General features: G+C 43.9%; 1 protein-coding gene across 2 annotated transcripts in view; it reads left to right on the top strand.

The window, feature by feature from the left end:
* The window catches only part of DDHD1 (DDHD domain containing 1), a 69170-nt gene extending 49071 nt beyond the window's left edge, over positions 1-20099 (top strand). Inside the window, exons 8-13 of one of the 2 annotated variants that reach the window (XM_063333877.1) lie at positions 5173-5435; positions 7656-7731; positions 12717-12866; positions 14112-14364; positions 15668-15850; positions 18582-20099. In XM_063333877.1, the coding sequence (XP_063189947.1) occupies positions 5173-5435; positions 7656-7731; positions 12717-12866; positions 14112-14364; positions 15668-15850; positions 18582-18763 (1107 nt within the window). In that variant the 3' untranslated portion in view covers positions 18764-20099. The remainder of the gene's footprint in view (positions 1-5172; positions 5436-7655; positions 7732-12716; positions 12867-14111; positions 14365-15667; positions 15851-18581) is intronic. The other variant, XM_063333876.1, reaches the window with a different exon arrangement.
* The last annotated feature ends 237 nt before the right edge of the window (positions 20100-20336 follow it).

The raw sequence follows: 20336 nt of genomic DNA, 5'->3' as shown, positions 1-20336 counted from the left end.
TAATCCCACACTAAACTTTCATATTGAAACAATTTGTCTGCAAAAGGTGCTGAGGAAATTTTTCCCTAAAAATCAGAATAGGGAAAAAGGACTTTTCTGGGGAAGAAAATAGAAACACTGGAAGTTTTTCTGTACCTTTCGTTCAAATATTACAGTGTCCTCAGGCTGATGCTAAACTAATGCCTTAGTAGAAGGGTCAGCTGGGAGGAAGGGATTTGATGCAGCTATTTTTTTTAAGAAATAGGAAGTGTTCCCTTTGTTACAGTGGTTTGATCTGTTCAGGAACAGACGTGGAAGCATGCCGCCTTTCACTGGTGAGAGTAGCAGAGCAGCCAGCAGATCAGCATTCAGAGCAGTGATTGTGGGAGCAGCTGCACAGGGAAAAAAAAGCGACTCAATTGACTGCTGCCACATTCGTTCTTTTGTGAGATATTTCAGCTTGTGTAGTCTGTGGGAGAAGCCTTATTATAGGAGAACCTGTAATAAATACAGGTTGGGCAGCAACTCAAGGAAGCCAGAGCCTTGTCATAGAATCATGGAATGGTTTGGGTTGGAAGGGACCTTAAAGATCACCCAGTGCCATCCCCTGCCCTGGGCAGGGACACCTCCCACCAGACCAGGTTGCTCCAAGCCCCGTCCAACCTGGCCTTGAACACCTCCAGGGATGGGGCAGCCACAGGTCCTCTGGGCAACCTGGGCCAGGGGCTCACCACCCTCATAGCCAAGAATTTCTCCCTCAGATCTCGTCTGAATCTCCCCTCTTTTCAGCTTAAAACTGTTCCCCCTCGTCCCATGGCTCCCGTCCCTGATCCAGAGTCCCTCCCCAGCTTTCCTGGAGCCCCTTTAGGGACTGGAAGGGGCTGGAAGGTCTCCCCGGAGCCTTCTCTTCTCCAGGCTGAACCCCCCCAGCTCTCTCAGCCTGTCCTCACAGCAGAGGGGCTCCAGCCCTCCCAGCATCTCCGGGGCCTCCTCTGGCCCCGCTCCAACAGCTCCGTGTCCTTCTGCTGTTGGTGCCCCAGCGCTGGAGGCAGCACTGCAGGGGGGTCTCACAGAGCGGAGCAGAGGGGCAGAATCCCCCCCCTTGCCCTGCTGCCCACGCTGCTGGGCATGCAGCCCAGGCTGTGGGGGCTTTCTGGGCTGCCAGCGCATGTTGCCGACTTGTGTTGAGCTTCTCATCCACCAGCATCCCCAGTCCTTCTCCTCAGGGCTGCTCTACATCCTTCTCCACCCAGCCTGGGTTTGTGCATGGGATTGCTCCATGGGGAAAGCTGTGCTGAGGGGGGGGCGCCTGTCAAAGAATAGCACTGCTGCAGGGGCTGGAGAAACAGCTCTTTGAATGTCCAATCTCACCAGTCCCCAAAATAAGATGGGAACTTGGAGGGAGGAGGCAAGAGGGGAAGATGGAGGGAGAAAGAGAGGTCTGGTTGTGTTGCATTCTACTGTGAAACTTCCCCCCCCCCCCCCCCCCCCCCCGGCCCGGATGGTTCCTGCTTTCCTGTTTTTAGGCAGAAACAGCAGGTGCTTCCTAAGCACATCATGGATCCCACAGACTGGCAGGTGGTGAGGCTTGGGGTTGGGAGAAGCACCGGGGAAACCAGTAGGGAAAGGGCTCCCTTAATTGGGAAGTCATTGGCGGTAGAGCAGGAGAAGCTGTCAGGAAGCTCTGGGTGAGCAAAAAGACAAGCCATGGACAAAACCAAAAAAATAAATCAGCTTTTAAAACATTGTTTTTAATTACAGTGATACCATTTAGGAGAGAAAATTTGACAGGTAGGTATGTTTTTCGTGTTTAATTTCAATGAAAAAAATCACTGATTTTAACAAATATAAAGCCAATTGGTGTTTATAGAAGGTGTTTGTATATGGAGCGTTAGGATATATATCAAGCTGTAAATACAGAAGAGGTTTGAAAGCACTTCATGTTACGCTTGCTGGACTACAGCTCTTTTCAAACCAAGCTTTTCTTTCACAGGTTAGAGTATCATACGCTTTTTTAAGACTAAGAAAAGCAAATCAGGCTTAAACTTCATATAAACTTCTTAACTTCATATACTGCTTAACCAAATAGTTTTTTAGCTGGAACTTAAAATGAATATGCTTTTTCCTTTTCCTTTGTTTGTTTTTTTTGGTTTTGGTTTTGGTTTTTTTTTGTTTTGGGTTGTTTTATTTTTTCTTACTGTGTACAAAATGGTTCAGTTTTGAATCTTAGTACTGATACAGAACTGTTGGCAAGAGAGAACCATCTATAAGCGCCCACTGCAGGTGCAGGGCTTCTGGTTTTATCGTAGCAGCAAACCGGACCATTCACAGTGCCTGAAAATCTGGAGGCTTTCCTACAGCAGACCTCCTCTGCAATTAAGTTAGGTAACCAGAGATTTTGGAGTATTTGGAAATCCATGCCCAGTTTCTTAATTGCTGACCGTGTTTTTGCCTAACTTCTCAGTAACAGCACATTTTTAAGGAGTACGACAGTTAAAAACAGGGTTGGACTCGGTGTCCAAGCAGGACTTTGCAAGAATATTCTTTTTTATGCCCCCAGATTGCAAGAGAACAAGACCTTTATAATGAAATGCCATGATGCCAGAAGGTTACTTACCCACTCTGTGCCTATGGGCTGTGGGGGAGGCTGACATAATACCGTTTTCCCTGGAAGATACCTCCTTCTCCAGGGAAATAGGCTGTGAAGGAATAGGGTTACAGGAGAGTAGGGTACAGGGCTGTTGAGCAAGTTGGGCATTGGGAGAAATAGCTTTTATGCAACAAGAAACCAGAGGAAGCAGTTGAATTGTTGTGCATATTACTTTTCCCACCAGAGAAGAAATTTGGGGACACTGAGATATATTAATACAGCTTGTTTAGGGATTTTTATTTTTTTTTTAATAGAAGATGGCATTACTCGTCTCCCTGCTGTACTGACAGGGATGCTGGAAGCCGTGAGGAGTCCAGCAGTAGTTTGGCTTGGCATTTTTCCTTGGAAACCGGGAGCCAGAGCTCCATCCAGAGCATCTACTGTATGGCTGGTGGTCCTGGGCTTCCTGCTGAGGTCCCAGATAGCAGGACGATGTGTGGTGGGTACCTCGGCAGCCAGCCACGCAAAAACCGCTGGATACCAGCATTCCCTCATTTCACTGAGCTCCTGGCAGGAATCCCAAAACACTTGCATTTCAACAGATCCTCCGCTATTTTGTTCTGGCTTTTACTCAAAACCTTTTTAAATGGAGAAGATGCCAGCTAGCCAAAGCTAGTCCTCATTTATATTTTCGGCTCCAACCCTTGCAAAAACCTCTGTCTGTTTGTTTGTGTGTGAAAATAGTGCCCAAAGCCTGTACAGAGCCCAACGCAAGAATGGGCAGCGTCCCAGTCAAAAAAAGACTGGAAAACGGGAACGGTGACACTTATTTCTCCAAGCTGTTGCAAGGCTTTGTTCATCATTTCACAGTGCTTCAGGCACAAGGGTTTGTTGTGTGGATCCTCGCTCAGTGAAATGTGTATCAAACACTGCCAGCCCCGGTGCCATTCATATTTATATTCAGTAATGATTCAGGCTCTTGAAAAATCATGTTCAAATTACATGTTGTAGAGCTTTAATTTCCTGTTGCTAACGAGGGAATGATTTGCAATTTCTTGTTTGTCCTCCTCTATGCTGTAGCCTGGGAGCATCGCTCAGTTACCGTGCTGAGTTTCACAAGCAAAGCTGCTTTTTTTTTTTCTTCTTTTTTTGTATTGTCTCATTCCTAAATCTCAGGGCTTTCAATGTTTCTCTCTAAAAAATGCTTTCTGTGAACCTGAACGTTTTTATGCATATGTGCCCTAGTGCAGGATTTGAAGCAGATGAGCCTCTCAGAGACTCAATTACCAGAGGACCAATATTTATTTATTGCGGTAGTACTATAGGATTAGCCTGTGATGTTTGAGAACCATGTTGCATTCCTGTTTTTCCCCCCCTATAAAAAAAACCCTCCTGGAAAACTATAACCAGAAAACTGCTTTCTTAACATTGTTTTCATCAAATGTTCAAATTCTGGCTCTGCCTGTCTCAGGCGTGTGTTTTCTCCTCCCATATCTTCCTTTTGCCTGAGATGAGGCTTTTTATTCTTTAGTGGCACCATTTCATTCTGATTTCTTTAGAAAAAAATTCCAGCAGGTGCAGTATGGTGGGAGGGTAAGCAGGACAGAAACCTGCGTCTCCTTGTAGCCAGGCATTGGGCAGAATAATGAAAGACATGATGAGTTCAAGTATGCTTTACCGAAGATCCAAAAGCAATTTGAGGATATTTTCCCACAACCCATGTAGACTGTCACTGTGGTATCTGAGCATATCCATTTTAGTGGGTTTATCTTCCTAGTCCCCTGCAGTGAGGTCGGAACGCTCTTGCCTTGCTTTGATAAATGGAGAAGAGCGAGCGTTACTTGTCTAGGGTTATGTGCTGAGCTTGTGGCAGAGGTGTGAGCTGATTCCAGATCATCTGTGGCTCCTTAGGTTAAAAAATTTGCTGAACTGCTGATGCAGGAGAAATATTCGGTGCTGTGAAAAGGTAGAGAAACTGGGGGAGAAACAAGCAATAAGGGAGCACAGCTGTATTAATAGTTGCTGTGGTGCTAATGGATCACTAGTGAAAACCAAGTGCCTTGCTGCTCCTCACCTCAGAGGATGCCGTTACGTACTTTAACACAGCTGTCATTTATTTTGTGGTTTATTTCAACGTAATGCTATGGACGGTGTAGTGTAGCAGTTGTAGGGTCACCACGTGTCTTGTGTGATTGTTGCTGCTGGGTCTGGAGGGGAGAGAGGAACCACCGGAGTCAGTGGCAGTCAACCAAACCGTTGCTGCTGACCATTAGATTTTGCTCATCTTCCCAGTCTGAGTGAACAGACCATCATGCTCATCCTAGATACATGCTCAAGGAGTAGTGTAGTTCATGAACATACATGAACATTCTGGAACAGGTTGCCCAGATAGGTGGTGGAGACCCCATCCCTGGAGACATTCAAGGCCAGGCTTGATGAGGCTCTGAGCAACCTGGTCTAGTTAAAGATGCCCTGCTTACTGCAGGGGGGTTGGACTAAATGGCCTTTAGAGATCCCTTCCAACCCAACACATTCTGTGATTCTATGAACAGGAGTGATGAGATGTTGACGTTAAACTTGCTTTCCTTTCCTTCTTGAAACAGTTGGTGAAAGGGCTGCAGCAGGAGCTGAACCGGCTGTACACACTCTTCTGCTCACGGAATCCGGAGTTTGAGGAGAAAGGAGGGAAAGTCTCGATTGTGTCCCACTCGCTGGGCTGCGTCATCACCTACGACATCATGACTGGCTGGAACCCAGTCAGGCTTTACGAACAGTTGCTGCAGAAGGAGGAGGAGGAGCTTGAAGAACGTTGGATGAGCTATGAGGAGCAACGTTTACTTGAAGAACTTTACGTAACTAAACAACGGTAATGCATCCAGTTCTGATTGTTAAAGGAGAAAACCACATCACTAGATGATGCCCTTTGGGTGTTTCCAGAACCCACCATGGCTGTTATCTTTTGTGGCTAATGTTCTTCTGCTGGTGATGGATGGCAATGGTAAATGCTAAACACACAACTGAGCAGGCACAGGGAGCTGGCACTGCTAATAAGGAGCTCTGATTCCACATCCCATGGGCTCTACCAAGCAAGTAGCTACTTCTCTCTGACCAGAGGCACTGGGAGCAGATCATAGCCAGGAAGAAAGGAGAAGGTCAGGCCATTAGCCCTACAGATACTTGAGGAGGAACACAACCAAGTAGCTTGCAGGGGGGCAGTGAGCTATAACACTGAGCAGAACCCCCGAGCATTGAAATTCCTGTTTCTGGAGGAAAAGGAGAAGTTTTCTCCTAGGCTCAGCTTGGAAATTGAGCTCCACCAGCTGGATACAGGTGTTGTCATTGCTGGGATTGGGTTTATGAGGTTACTACTCTGTGGCTGGACCATTTACCAGCTTCTTCCTGCTGCCATCTAGAAATGTTCGTGCTGTTGGGAGTGTGAAGCAGCAGTGCCCATCATGACAAACGGGATCTCGGTCCCAGCGCCTTGCAAGTGTTGGTAGAGAGTCTCGGTGTTAGGGGACCTTGTAGATCATCGTGATGTCTCCACAGTGTTCAGGTGACTTCCCTCTTCTAACCTGGATATCGAGCTGCTATGAGACACCTGTTCATAGGGCATCTAACAATAGTAGCTTGAGCTTCAGTCTTTCCAATGGGAGGTGAGGATAAATCATGATCATGGTTCTTTTTGATTCCTTCTTGAAACCCATCTTAGCATTGGCGGTATTGTGGAAGCATTAATGTAGGATCAGATCTCCCGCCGTGCTCACATCGGTATGTGTGTAATTAGGGATTGGTACATCTCTATCAGCTGCAAGGCTGGATAAAGTGCAGTCTTGCGGAGAGAAGGGAAGTACGAAACCTAGCGAAGCTGTGCAGTGGTAAGATGACCCTTCAGGCATATCACTAGCATGTCATCAGGGAAAAATTATCATTTTCACACTCACGCTCCAGCTCCTTAGGCATCCTCTGAAGTGCTTCAGGTTGCATCCACAATAATCCAAGTATCGTTTGACACTGGCACTTCTGTCTTGGAAGAGTGGCTCCCCGTTTCGTGAGCCATCTTAGTGCGATTCGGTCTGAAATGATAGAAAATATACTGCTGAAATCCTCTAACTTGTGGCTTTCTAGTGTTGTAAGGTTTGCAAACACATAGTGGATTTTTGGAAATGCTTATGCCTGAGCAGGGTGTGTTGTAGCATGTGAAAATATTCTAATTTGTAGATGAAGATGCATACAGCATGTGAAGCTTGTGGATTGGAAACCTTTGATAACGGTTCACAAGAGTTCTGCATGCCTTCTTTTTTAAGACTGAATCACATTCGTTAAAGCATATAATTTTTTTATTTTTTTTAAGTACTGGCAAGTGTTTGGGAAGTTTCAGCTCCAGACTTGCTTCTTTCTGATCAGGATGGCAGAGGTTGAGCCTAATGTGTTTGTTTACATAATGTCATTGTGGATGGTGTTTTCCTGCTCTGAAGAGGGCATAACAGTCTGGTGCTGGGATTAGGAACGTTTTTACCGGTCCGTATGAGTCCGTAATATTGTAGCTGCTTCTTTAATTCAGGCTAACAAGAAGAACAGGTGAACAGTCTTTTTAAATGATAATTGAAAGGGTGGGACGCTGTCCTCCAGATAATCTACCACAGTACAGAACTCCGTAATGTTTGGGCCACGGACTTCCCTGTGGCCTTGGGGTTTTTTCATTAAAACAAAACAAACAAAAAAAAACAAAAAAAAAAAAAAAAAAAAAAAACAAAAAAAAACAAACCAAGACAGGTGATTTGGCTGCAAAGCCACCGAGGAAATGGGAGATGAGTCACCTGCTCCTGGGGAAGGAGGGTGGGCAGATGCTTGGGGTGGTGAAGGGGGGAACTGTTGTGTCTTGACTGATTCTTTCTGTGGTCAGGGAAACAGGGTTTCACATACATTGGTTCTTTATCAGTTGGGCTGCCTCCAAGAAGTACTGACGCCATCGCTCTCTCTTCCCAGCAGCCAAACCTGTTGGACCCCACAGGAATGCCTGTTTGGATCAGAGGGGTTAAGGCTACGTTTTTTATTGGATCTCAGAAAGATCTCTATTTTCTAGGTTGAAAGAGATAGAAGAAAGGTTACATGAGTTAAAGGCATCCACCATATCAAAACCACCTGTCTTAAAATTTAAGGTATGTATAGTCGAGAGGTTTTTACTGAATGTTCTACTTGCTGTAAAAATGCACCTGCAATGTGAGTTATTCTACTTACTATTTCCCCCGTGCCATTTCCCTAGACATGATGTTGGTAGAATAATTTTAATGTATTGCTTGAAATGGGTGTACGTGTCTGTCAACATTTTAATGCATTCATATATTACTATTTATTACAAATTTATATGTTTACATGTAGATAAATAAACCTGTATATAGATGGTTAATATATTGCACACATGTGTACAACTACATGGGAAGGTAAAAGCCATTTGGCAAATTACATTAACCATGTATCTTAAACAATTTCACTTCTACTTTGTTGACTAATCCATTTTCCTTGGGGACTGCTTCTAACGTGTCACGTCTCCGAGCAAATCTGATTGAATTTCCTCCAGCAGTGGATTTTCCTTCCACATTATTCTGGCCTGACAGCACGAGTTGCTTCTAGTCTCATGAAATAGATTGCTTGCTAATCAGCTGTACAGATTGCTAACATTTCTTATCATTGGGAAAAGGCATTTTCTACCTTCTTGGTGGGATGTGCAACACTTTCTAATTGCTCGACTATATCCTGAAATATTAAACTATAAAAACGTGACATGACATGATATGATAGATGAGAACAAAATAGATTATTTTTTCTTAACTTGCCATTTTTCTTTCCTTCTGAGTTCAGAAGGAATTCTAGAAGCCAAGGTCAATCTTGAGCCATAAAAAAGAAGAAACTAACTCTAATTCAATTTGTCATAGCCTTCTCCTTTTCATCGCTGCTTAAAAGCTTGTATCGCGCTATTATCTCTACTATCAAGGAAGCGGGAGTCAGGCTGATACTCCTCCAGCCGTGTGAAAGATTATTCTTCACTCAGTTGTGTTTAAACTGAGGATTTTTTTGAACAGATGCTTTTTAGAGGGAGCAGGAAAGGAAGGGAAAAGAAAGGGGGAAGAAAAGAAGGCTGTATCAATCCCAATTGCTGCTAGGTAATTTTCCATTGAAGTACATCCTTTTTCTTACCCTTACCAAGAGGAAGATGTTGTGTTTCTGTGAAGCTGGACGCTAGTCACTCGCGTTGCTTGAGTACCGTGCCCGAGACGGAGCTCCAGAGAGAGACGAGAGGTTTTTCCATGAATGTGATGGCCAAGGGCTTCTGCCAAGGGAGGATTTCCAGCTTATTGAAAGAGAACTAACAGCTTCGTAGGTACCAACTACCTGCACCTTGGCTTTTCATGGCAGACCAGAGCTCTGGTTTGGTCATGAGTTGCTATTCACCGTAAATGCTTGATCCACAAATTAATTTGGTCTTTGGTCCCTGATCTCCTTAGGCTGTATTACACCACGAAACAGGATGTGTACAGCTGTAATGAAAAAGGTTAGCCGCTTGTCCGTGTGTTGCCTCTTTCATGGACCGAAACAAATTAAGCTTCCCAGGATGAGGCGGAGTCACTAGTCCTGCATTAAGCAGAGTTAAGTTTGTTTGATGTTGAGCAAGCACAAAGGAAGCTTTAGCAAGACAAGCGCAAGAATAAATACAGCAGCTAATTCAGCTGGTATTTAATATTAGAGGAAATGACCTGTGTGGTTGATTCTCCCTTTTGGTAGAAAAAAAACCCAACCAAACCTGAAACCATGGAGTGTCTTGTACGCTAATAATACATTGGACAAGCTGCCAGAATGGGAACTTGAGGGTGGGGTATCTTTGTCTCTCTTCCTCTACTTCTCCTCAGATGGCAGAATCAAATACAGTGCTGAATCAGCAGGAGCTGCATGGGTTAAAAGCAAAGCCAACCCCCCACTGTAAACGTAAAGCTTAGAAACACAACCATCTGTGTAAGAGGGATCGGAATTAAAGGCTAAAGGGGCTGAAGACCATGAAAACCTGGGGCATGGTGTGATACCTACCTCTTTATGACTCTGTGGTGCATGAAAATAACCATCTTGTGGGATGAGTTTCAGTCACAGTGGGGAAGAGGAGGGCAGGACATACCACAGTTGCTCCCTAGTACTGAAAAGGATGTTCATTTACACCTGGATTTGACCGTGTGCTGTCCCAAAGTGCTTCAGGATTCCTTAGTGCTTCTTACTCCCCTAGGGTTGGAGAAACTCTTCTGGAAGAAGCTCCAGCTTGTACTTGACTTTGTGGTTTCTGTGTAGCATCATCTGACAGTGATGTCAATGCCGATAACAACCATCACAAATTATTTATAAGATACCAGCGATTTACCACGCATAGGAGAACCATGAGAGCTTAATGGGCTGCTGATGCGCAGCTTTATCTGAGAGGAGGAAGCCGTTAGACTGAATGCAGAAGTGTGCCGTAGCAGTAGTTCAACACACGATCTCCCAGTTAAATTCCCTGTGTCATACTGGTGTAAATCTCTATTCCCGTTGTCTGCTAAGGCTACAGGACGTTCCTGGCCGCAGGAATGGGGGGAGGCTGCTGCAGAGGTCTGTGTTTCCTCACTCTGGGAGGATGTTTGGGATCCTCCAGGCTGAAAGGCAGCACAGAAACATAAATTGTAATTGCCTTCTGGGTCTTCTGTTTTAACCTTGCCACTAAAAACCATTCATTTGTCCCCCCCACTTACCTGTGCACAGCAGAGCCACGCTGCCTCACTGAATGGTGGCTCATTCACCTTTTTTTATTATTATTATTCTGAAAATACTGCAGTTCTAAGTTGAACGTATGACTGTTTAGCTCAGCTTCTGCTTAAGATACAAATAAATTCATTAAGTCTTTTGTTTATGAATCATACCCAGGAGGACAGTGCTGTCCTGAAAGGTCATGTTATTAAACCTTTCTTCTCTGCTGTTAAACGTTTACAGGAGTGTATGTGAAGTGCCCCACTCCTGCTTCTAGGAGAAACACCAAAATTAACAAATGTTTTCTAGAAAGATCTTAGTCCTCTATTCACAGTAGGTTCCGTGGCGTGGCGGCCTTCTCATCAGCCACTTTGCATCAGCACTGAGAGTCTAATGGCTGCAATTTTAAAGGACTTTATTTTCGGAAGACTTGCTTTTGATTTTTAGTGCTCACTGCTTTGGTCTTGGTCTGGTGCCACCCGTTAAGTTACCCACCGAGTGGTTCTTTGTCTGCGTAAGCATTTCTAGAGCTGGAAGATGATGTTGAAAGGCTTGTGCCCGTAAGAAGATACGGAGCAAAGAACAGTGCCCTCCAAAAAGAAAGCATCTCTCTGTGGGCACTCTTAATTGTATGTTTATCGATAGAAACGATAGAACAAAAGCCATGCACCGTGTAACCCCTGAAGCTACTTACCTTCTGAGATTTTTGCCTAGTCTGTAGTAGCCTGAGGTGAATCCATGAAGACACCTTTTAAGCAAGTGTAAGCCGGCAGTCGCTTTCTGATTTCTTTCTGAAGCAGAAAGACCGTAATTATGTACTTCAGATGCTCGCGACAGGGATACCAGATGGACAGGGTTAAACATTACTTATTCGGTTTAAAGGATTGTACTGTGAATATCTGTTCCTATTGTGTATTTGAAGATGAGAAGGCTTTTTGTCCAAGCTGCAAAAATGCAAGGGTTCTGTATAAAGCTTGATTATAAGAAAGGAAAGGGGCTTCACAGCAGACTAGAGTGCCAATGTAGATGACAGAGCAGTGTATGACATTGAATAGCTTTGCTGAAGACCTAGATTATTATTTTTTTTTTCCATTGTATTGGGACTCGCGCGTTCTTTTGGAAGGCAGAGGTGGAGTCCCAGTGCCAAGTCAGAGGAGGAGGAGGAATGTTGTGTGCAGTGCTGGAATCTGATAGATGAAACGAACCATTATGTCTACGCCCTCGCTCCATGCGCTGACATATAGCAAAGGCACATGGGAATCCAAGCGTCCTCTGCGTGCACTTAGCAAGGATGCAGCGATTTCTCGTGCTGGTTAAGCAGCGCTGGGAGTTGCCCAGTTGTGTAGTGCTCTGCAAACTGGGCATTGCTGTTGGGAAAGTCGCGGTGAAGGTCTGGTGACGGTAAAATTAATTTTTTGTATAAGGAAATACTCTAAAGGTTAAAAAGTAATTTTGGACTTAGGAAAATATTTTTGACTACAGATTTTTACATTTGGTGCTTCTAGGAGGTGATGTCTGAGGATTGGTAGTAGGATACGAAGCCATTCACCTCTAGGTCACTGTGGAATCCCAGCCCGTGTTGGTAGTGACCAAAAGGCATTACCACTGATGCGCGTTTGGTGACCTTTGCCAGATGGGTTGGCAGTTGCAGCTCAGGTTTACTCAACTGCCTCTTGGTGTCACGGACAGTCCTTTTAGAGCAAAGCAACGGTGGCTTTGGATGAGGTGAGCATAGCCTGCAGAGCTGCTCGGTGTGCTCTCCCTCTCCTGGGTAGCTGTTCCTCACATGTGACGTGGTGGCACTTGTGATGAGCACCGTTCTGTTCACTTAACACTAGGTGTTTTGAAGAGCTTGTATACGTAACACCAGCCTGTACGTGTGTGTGGCTGCTCTAAGTATTCTCTAGGTTGTCTTTAACACTCAGTGTAGCTTGTATTTCTACCTCGATGGATGTGTGTGGCGAAACAAATCATGGAGTACTTGGTTAGGGTAAGGTTAAGGAGGTGTTGTAAGCTTAGGGAAGTTTCATGAGAAATCAGACTTCAGTCTTGTGAAACTCATCACATTTCCTTAATGACTTCCAAATTCTTCTTGCTCCAGCCTTTCCAGCATGGGTAGACCTCTTTCGGTTCAAATATCTGACTTGTTTTTCAGTTTTCCAACTATGTAGCACCACTCTTTTCTCACAACAAAGGGAAATGGGAAAGTTAACCTTCATGTTATCGTATGTATGTTGTAGTGGTCTTCCCTGTTTTGACTTACTAATACCATACGAGTACCTCAGTTGAAACTGAGAAATCAGTTGAAAGAGAGAAATCAAGTCCAGCCATGTTAGAAAGCATTATTTCCATCCTTATTAACATGAATGAAATCTCTCCTTAGGTTGAGAATTTCTTCTGTATGGGCTCTCCGTTGGCCGTGTTCTTGGCATTGCGTGGCATCCGTCCAGGAAACAGCGGTAGTCAAGACCATATTCTGCCCAGGACAATTTGTAACCGCTTACTAAATATTTTTCATCCAACAGATCCAGTGGTGAGTTTTAATTGCAATTGCAAGCTTTTACCTTGTCTGATTTTAAGCATCAGCTATGTGATAACGTGTGATCTTCAAAGCGTGTGAATCAACGCAAATATGTTCCAGCAAAGGACTGTTTGTTAATGATTATTGTAAAATGTCTTGGTTTTTGTAGTTGTAGAATAACAGTCCCTACAAATAATTGCCTTAAATACCATATTCTTTGCTTCTCTTTTGATTTTTATAAGCATAAGATTTGAGATTAGTCTGCTTTTTTTTTTTTGCGAAGACATAAGAAATAATCCTTCTCAGTCAAGTTCCAACTTGCGTTTAACTTACCAACTTCCATTAAACATCACCTGTCCAAAGATACTACTGCTGTTATAAAAAAATAAATAAATAAAAAAGGCTTCACAAGCAGTTTACAAGATACTGTAGAAAAAGAAAGACGGTATTTTTTTTCCCAAAGGGTCCTGAGTGACAGATTGTTGGAGGGTGGGAGAGTGCTTGGGAAGGCGGTGTTGGTGTAGCTGTGCCCTGTCCTTCCATCGCCAGCCGCTGTTCGCTCTTATCAAAGAGCCTTTGATCTGTATCACCTTGGCAACTTCTTTGATGTGAGCTTGATTTGGGATTTCATACTTATTGTAGAACAGTAATTCGGGGGTATCTCAAGATCTTGCTCAGCTCCAGCTACTCCAAAACCAGAATTTTCCTGGGACATGCAGGACGATTGGATCCATAGACTCTGCGAATGGTGACTTGACTTAGTCTTAACATAAAGTGCAGAATGATTTTCTATGTCTAAGTAAACAAAGAAAAATAATCGATAGAAAATGATTTTTTTTTTAATAAGCATGCCAATTCATGGTGTGCACAGGGATTGATGAAGAGTCGTCAAACAAAATGTTTACATAGCCAGTTCCTCCCTCTCCGCTGTCTTGTGCGGAATCTGTTTAACCGTATGTAAAATTTGCTCCGTCAATGCACAACAACAAACGTGTGTGAAGAATAACTTGTGTATTTGTAACAACATGTGCAAATGTGAGTGCACGAGCAACTAGGCGGCTAATATGTCTTCCAGGCCATGAAAATAAAAGTGAACCGGCTCATAACGCCACCATTCTGTCACTTTCTAGGCTTCAGTCATTACAGATATTTTGGATTTGAGGTTGGAGAGGGCTCTGTATGGGACAGGAACATGATTTTTTTTTTTTTTTTTCAGTCTTCACACCTGGGATTTTCTTTTCTGATTCACCCTTGCAGGCCTATAGGTTAGAACCTTTAATTCTGAAGCACTACAGCAACATTTCGCCTGTCCAGATCCACTGGTACAACACTGCAAACCCTCTACCTTATGAGCATATGAAGCCAAGTTTTCTCAACCCAACAAAAGAACCTACCTCAGTTACTGATGGTGAAAGTGTTTCAACTGTACCCAGCCCAACTACTTCACCAGTCATGGTTCGACGCCACTACGGGGAGTCTATAACAAACATCGGCAAAGCGAGTATATTAGGTAATTGTTCTTTGTGTCCTCTTTTTTTTTTTTTTTTAATTATTCTTTAACGTAGGACCTTCCTGTGGAGCGTCACTGTTTGAGGTGCAGCCGTAAGCAAGCTATTCCTGGCTGGTTTAATGTGTTCCGTATAGATTTACGGCTTATTTTAATCCCAACTAACATTTACTTTGAAGAAAAGACCGTTTACGTACACGGGAGTCCAGGCTTGCGGGGAGAGGATGTGTGTTGGGGAGTTTATGCTATCGCTGCCTTATTGTTGTCTACCTTATTGAAGTAACATCCTGGTGATTTAATAGTTTCCACTGTACTTCATGGAAAAAAAAATTAATTTAAAGCTTGTTTTGTGACTGCATTTTCTGGTATTGGCAAATAGGAGAAAAATCACTCTACATAAGCTATTACAGTTCCACTGAAGTCATGGGTTTACAACAGTCAGGCGGGTTTAATATGAAGTCTGTCCCCTTCTGGCTTTCTGATTGAAAATAAACCCTGGTTTAAGTGAGCTTAAATTGACTTTCACTGGAGCTTACATTTGAGCATGCACTTGCAGTTTTTGTTGACTCAAGGCTTTTCTTTAGCTCTCTATGTGGGATTTGGAAGAAGGCTAATGTGACCTTATGCCAGGAATCTTCCCAATCAAATAAGTAAAGTATATAAAAGCAGTTTTGTCCTTAAGTGGAAATAGGCAGTGTTTCAAAGCAGAGTTGCTTTTTACTGTGTTACTACAGTAACTTTAATGTCTTGTCCATAAGGTGGCAGCAAAGTCGGGAGAAAACATTACAGATCTGTTCTTAACTTTCATACTCTCCCTGAGCAACCAAAATAGTCATTTTAAAGGATGATAGAGCATTTGTAAATGTCTGTAAGGGTGATGCCAACATAAGGGCCCTTAAGGGGAGGACTGTCTTAAGTATCATGATGGGATTCTTAAGTGCAGAAGGTACTAACAATGTTATAAAGCACTTTTGTCTTAGTCTTAGACTTTCTATGGAAGGGGAATTACATCGTGTCCGTAAAAGTACTAGGTTTCTTGCTGCAGAAGTGTTCTCATGTATTTTTTTTTTCCCTCCCCTAACTCCAGTTTCCAAATTATAGCTTTTGTGTGTACGCTAGATTAGTCTCACGATAAACAGTGTACACTGAAGTCAGATAAGCCGTTCCCACCCTAGAAAAGCATGAATAGTGTTTTCCTTTGTCTGCCGCTCCGCTCTAATTGATGGGTGCTGCGGTGACTTTAATTTGCGGTTTGATTTAGCTGCCCCTGTGCTTGTTTTTGTTTTTCCTTCCGTGCTGAATGCAGGAGCTGCGAGTATCGGGAAGGGCCTCGGCGGGATGCTTTTTTCGAGGTTTGGTCGATCCAGTACAACCACCCCGCAGACGCTTGAGCCGGGAAAAGACGGAGCCGAGGGGGACGACAAAAAGGCCACAACTGTTGGGACACCGCCGCTCCCCCACAGCAGCTCGGGCTTTCTGGAACCCATAGGTGAGTGACAAGTCCGCCGTACAAACCTCATGGAAAGACCACCTTTGGTGAGCTGTGGCTGTACATTGTGGGATATTAATTAACGTGTGTTAATCAATGTTGTTGATTTGCTCTAAAGTGGTAAAAATTGAATCTGCTTTTTGAATCTGCAAAGAGTGTCCAAGGACTGACTCTTTGTTCTCCCTTTTATCCCTTTTTCTTTTAAAGGAGGTTTGTCTGTGTATGTGTTTGTGCGTACGTGTACACCACTGACACATATATACGCACGTATGAGTTTTGGCTAATGAGATTTGCGTATCAGTAGTTCGTGGAATGGAATCATAGAATTGCCTGGGTTGGAAGGGACCTTTCAGATCATCGAGTCCAACCATCAACCCAACACTGCCAAACCCACCACTAAACCATGTTCCTCAGCACCGCGTCTGCCCGGCTTTTAAATACCTCCAGGGATGGCGACTCCACCACTGCCCTGGGCAGCCTGTTCCAGTGCTCGACAACCCTTTCGGTGAAGAAATTTTTCCTAATATCCATCCTACACCTCCCCTGGCGCAACTTGAGGCTGTTCCTTCTTCTCCTGTCGCCTGTTACTAGTTCCTAGACTCCCACTAGGAAAAGCAATAAAAATGCTGCAGAGAATCCCACTCACCAGTTATCGTAAAATGGATTTATTTAAATTTCCCCACACACTTGCAATCCTGAAGCAATCTAGATTTGAAGGCACGTATGACTGGAAACAGAAGCTGCCCTTGTCCTGATCTGAACTGCCCAGAACAGAAACTGCAATTTTAGCAGCTGGTTTGTTGTGGTTTTTTTTTTTTTGAAGAGTATAAGTACTTCCTTTACAGAAATTCATACTTGATTTTGTTTCTAAGCTCATTGACACTGTTGCAAGGCTGGGCGGGTTTTTTTGCAATCTAAGGAGTCACAAGTATGTTTTATCTTGTGATAGCGTTCACATGATTCGTTGCCGTCCGTTCATCGCTGCTAATTTCGACAGATAACCTGTCTGAGTCAGTATGTGAGGACAGGGACTTTGTTTTAAACTCGAGGAAAACAGAATGGCGTGACAGTGAATAACGTGGAGCTGTTGATTGAGGCCCTTTCAGGGGACGTTGGCACATCAAGGGCCTTCCACATGGTTCCTGCATCCCCGTCTGCTGAAAGCCCTTCCCTGCTCTGTAGAGGGAGGCTGTGGAGTGGCAGCCAGTGGGGCTGTGAGCTGAATCATAGAATCATGGAATGGTTTGGGTTGGAAGGAACCTTAAAGATCATCCAGTGCCACCTCTTGCCCTGGGCAGGGACACCTCCCACCAGACCAGGTTGCCCCAAGCCCCATCCAGCCTGGCCTTGAACCCCTCCAGGGCTGGGGCAGCCACAGCTTCTCTGGGCAACCTGGGACAGGGCCTCACCACCCTCACAGCCAAGAATTTTTTCCTCAGATCTCATCTAAATCTCCCCTCTTTCAGTGTAAAACTGTGCCCCCTCGTCCCATGGCTCCCCTCCCTGATCCAGAGTCCCTCCCCAGCTTCCCTGGAGCCCCTTTAGGGACTGGAAGGGGCTGGAAGGTCTCCGCGGAGCCTTCTCTTCTCCAGGCTGAACCTCCCCGGCTCTCTCAGCCTGTGTGCAGGAATGATGCAATCCATGGCCACGGTATTTGCTGGGCTTGTGATGGGGTTTGGCTGCCACCCAAGCTCTTGTAACGGCCTCTTGTGGAGTCGTCTGGGGCGTCCCTTCCTGCGGGGAGACTGGGGTTTTTGGAATATGTGTGCCTTCGTGGAAGCGTCTGCAGTCATCTCCTCATATCGGAAGGCTCGGACTCCCTCTCCTTGGTTTGCTCCTGGGGAAAGCCACGACTGCCGAGGCAGCGCTTGTGCGATGCTCTCTTCGTCCCCTCTTTGAGCCAAGAATTAAAATTCCTTGAAACTGGCTTTGTAAATGGCTGCATTTTTTACTCAATATGGGGTTTTGGCTTTTGTAGCGAAGCAGGCTTTTAGTTTTGTCCTTTTTATTCTATTGCTCCTTGTAGAGATGCTCTAACCACTGAAGTGCCTTAACAATAGGTTAGCCATTGGCCCAGTTAAACACGCAGTGAAAATTGCTTTGAATGTGGTATTAATCAAACCCGCCATTGAAATGAAAGGGTAGCTGCTGAAATGTATTTGGAATAATCTGGAAATTAAAAGGGCTAGTGCCGTGTAGGGACAGCTGGTTTTCAGAAAGGGCTTGCGATACCGGGTGTAGTCTCCTTGTGTAGCCACTGAAGATGCCAGAAGTCCCTTTATTTCGGCATGTTTTGAGCATCCGCCTTCTGAAAGTTGGTGTTTCCTAGTGGGGCCTCAATATTTGCTGGATGATTCTGCGTGCTTATCATAAGGAACATAAATAAGTGTATTTGTATAGTTACTGTAAGGAAAACAGCTGTTTAAAAACTGCCGGCTTTTTCTTCGCTTTAGGTTTAGGGATGGTTTTTGTTTTTTCCCCCCGTAAACTAAGTATCACTCTTAGGTCATGTCTGTGGTAAATGCGTGTGCATAAAAACGTATGTACATACTATTAAAAATCACAATTGACTTAGGTGAGTGGGCTGCTCAATGTAAACCCAGAGATATTATGTGCATTTTATATGCAGCAAATAGAATCGGAACCCAAAACTGATGGAAAAACGTGCAGGTGGTTTTTTCCTTCTGCTGACTTAGAATTCTAACGTTTTTGTTTCTTGTTCAATTTCCAGTGGAACTGGAGCACAGGATTGATTTCGAGCTCAGGGAAGGTCTCGTGGAGAGCAGATACTGGTCCGCCGTCACATCCCACACTGCCTATTGGTCATCTCTGGATATCGCTCTTTTCCTCCTAACCTTCATGTACAAACACGACCAAGAAGATACCGACAAATCCAATTTAGACGCCATTTGAATTTTTGACTGGGGTTGGGGTGGGATGGGAAAGGAAATTTTAAAAGAAATGGCACAAAACTGATGTTTTACTGCAGAACAGCAGTATATGTGGCATGGAGGTTTCAGGTTTAAGTGCATGTTTGGATTTTTTCCTATTTCTAAAGAGCAAAAATGATTTGTATTTCAAAGCACTTTATAGTTTTAAACATTTTGCAGTGCTTAATTAGACCTGAAATGATTCCAAATTCTTGTTAACTTTGACTGTGTAAAAGCCAACGCGACGTGTAGCATCCCGTAAGCACGGTCGTGCAGTGTGCTTGGGTGACATACTTGTTAATGACCATAATTGCTGTTTAGTTCATTAAAGTATAAAAGATTAGTTGATTTTTAAAAGAAAAAAAAAAAGCTAAATTAATTTCCATTAACGAAAAATATATGTTAGGTACAAACCTAAAACTGCCATGTTCTGATGTTTTATGTATCAGTAAATAACAAACGGTGGTGTCATTTTTCTAGGACTTTATTCAGCTCCACATCCTATTATCCGCAGTACCATTGAACGACCATTCTGACCACCGGCTTCTGAGGGGCGTGTTATACGTGGCACATTTAGAAACTAATGCTGAAAAAAGCATGAAGCGAATATTTGGAATACTGTAATTATAATTTATTATTATCTCTAATTGTTTCGTTTTTCTCCAGTGTATAAAACATTACTTTTTTACTGGTTTCTTTTGGCATAATTTAAGAACCACGTTTATTTTCTACAGCGTTAAGACTTTTTCTCAGAAATGCATATCTTTGTACTACTATTCAAATGAATATATGGACACTGTGGCACACTTTAAGTATTTTTTCATTAAAAATAAATATTTGTGGTTTCACACAAATTACATTGGTCACATTTTTCTCAAAGGTAAGTGACGGCCTTTTGTTTTTTAGGTCCCACGTGTTTCTCAGGTGGGTGAAGGTTTTGACCTCACATTAGACTTGGTTTGCTGAGGATCCAGCTGTCTTTTTCCGTACCATTATTAAATGTATATATGCGTGTGTGTGCATTTGTATGAAAAATATCTGTATATTTATGCGCAGAGATTCTCTCAAGAGGGAAGAGGGCAGCATAAAAAAAACTCGGCAAGGCCTGAGAATAGCAGAGTTTAGATTGGGTTCGTATCTGAAAGTAATTCAGGAAAAGTCAAGAGAGAAGCATTGTGATGAAAGGGAATAATCTCCAAAGAAACGCTAAAAGGTCATTGCTGAGAGTTTTAAAACAGCATGGAAGGCTCTGGAGCAGAAGTGCCAGATACGTGGCCTCTGGCTGAGGTATTTATGATCTGTATGGCCTATGCAGAAGCTGCAGAATTTAAATTTTTGTTAAAAAAAAAAAAAAAATTAATAATCAGGCTGTGGTGTTGGGGAATAGCAGTGTTCTCCGTGTAAACAGATGTGGCCGCACCAGTGGGCTCAGAGACGGCCTCAGCTGGTGGCTCGGGGACGTGGAAACCACCCAGAGGGCCCTTTCTGAAATTCCGGGGGCAGGCGGGTGGGGGGAAAGGTGGCTTTTCTTCCCGGTAATGTTGCTTGGGCTGTGG

Source organism: Chroicocephalus ridibundus, chromosome 4, assembly GCF_963924245.1.
Source record: "Chroicocephalus ridibundus chromosome 4, bChrRid1.1, whole genome shotgun sequence".
Lineage (NCBI taxonomy): Eukaryota > Metazoa > Chordata > Aves > Charadriiformes > Laridae > Chroicocephalus > Chroicocephalus ridibundus.
This window is presented reverse-complemented; position numbering and strand designations above follow the sequence as displayed.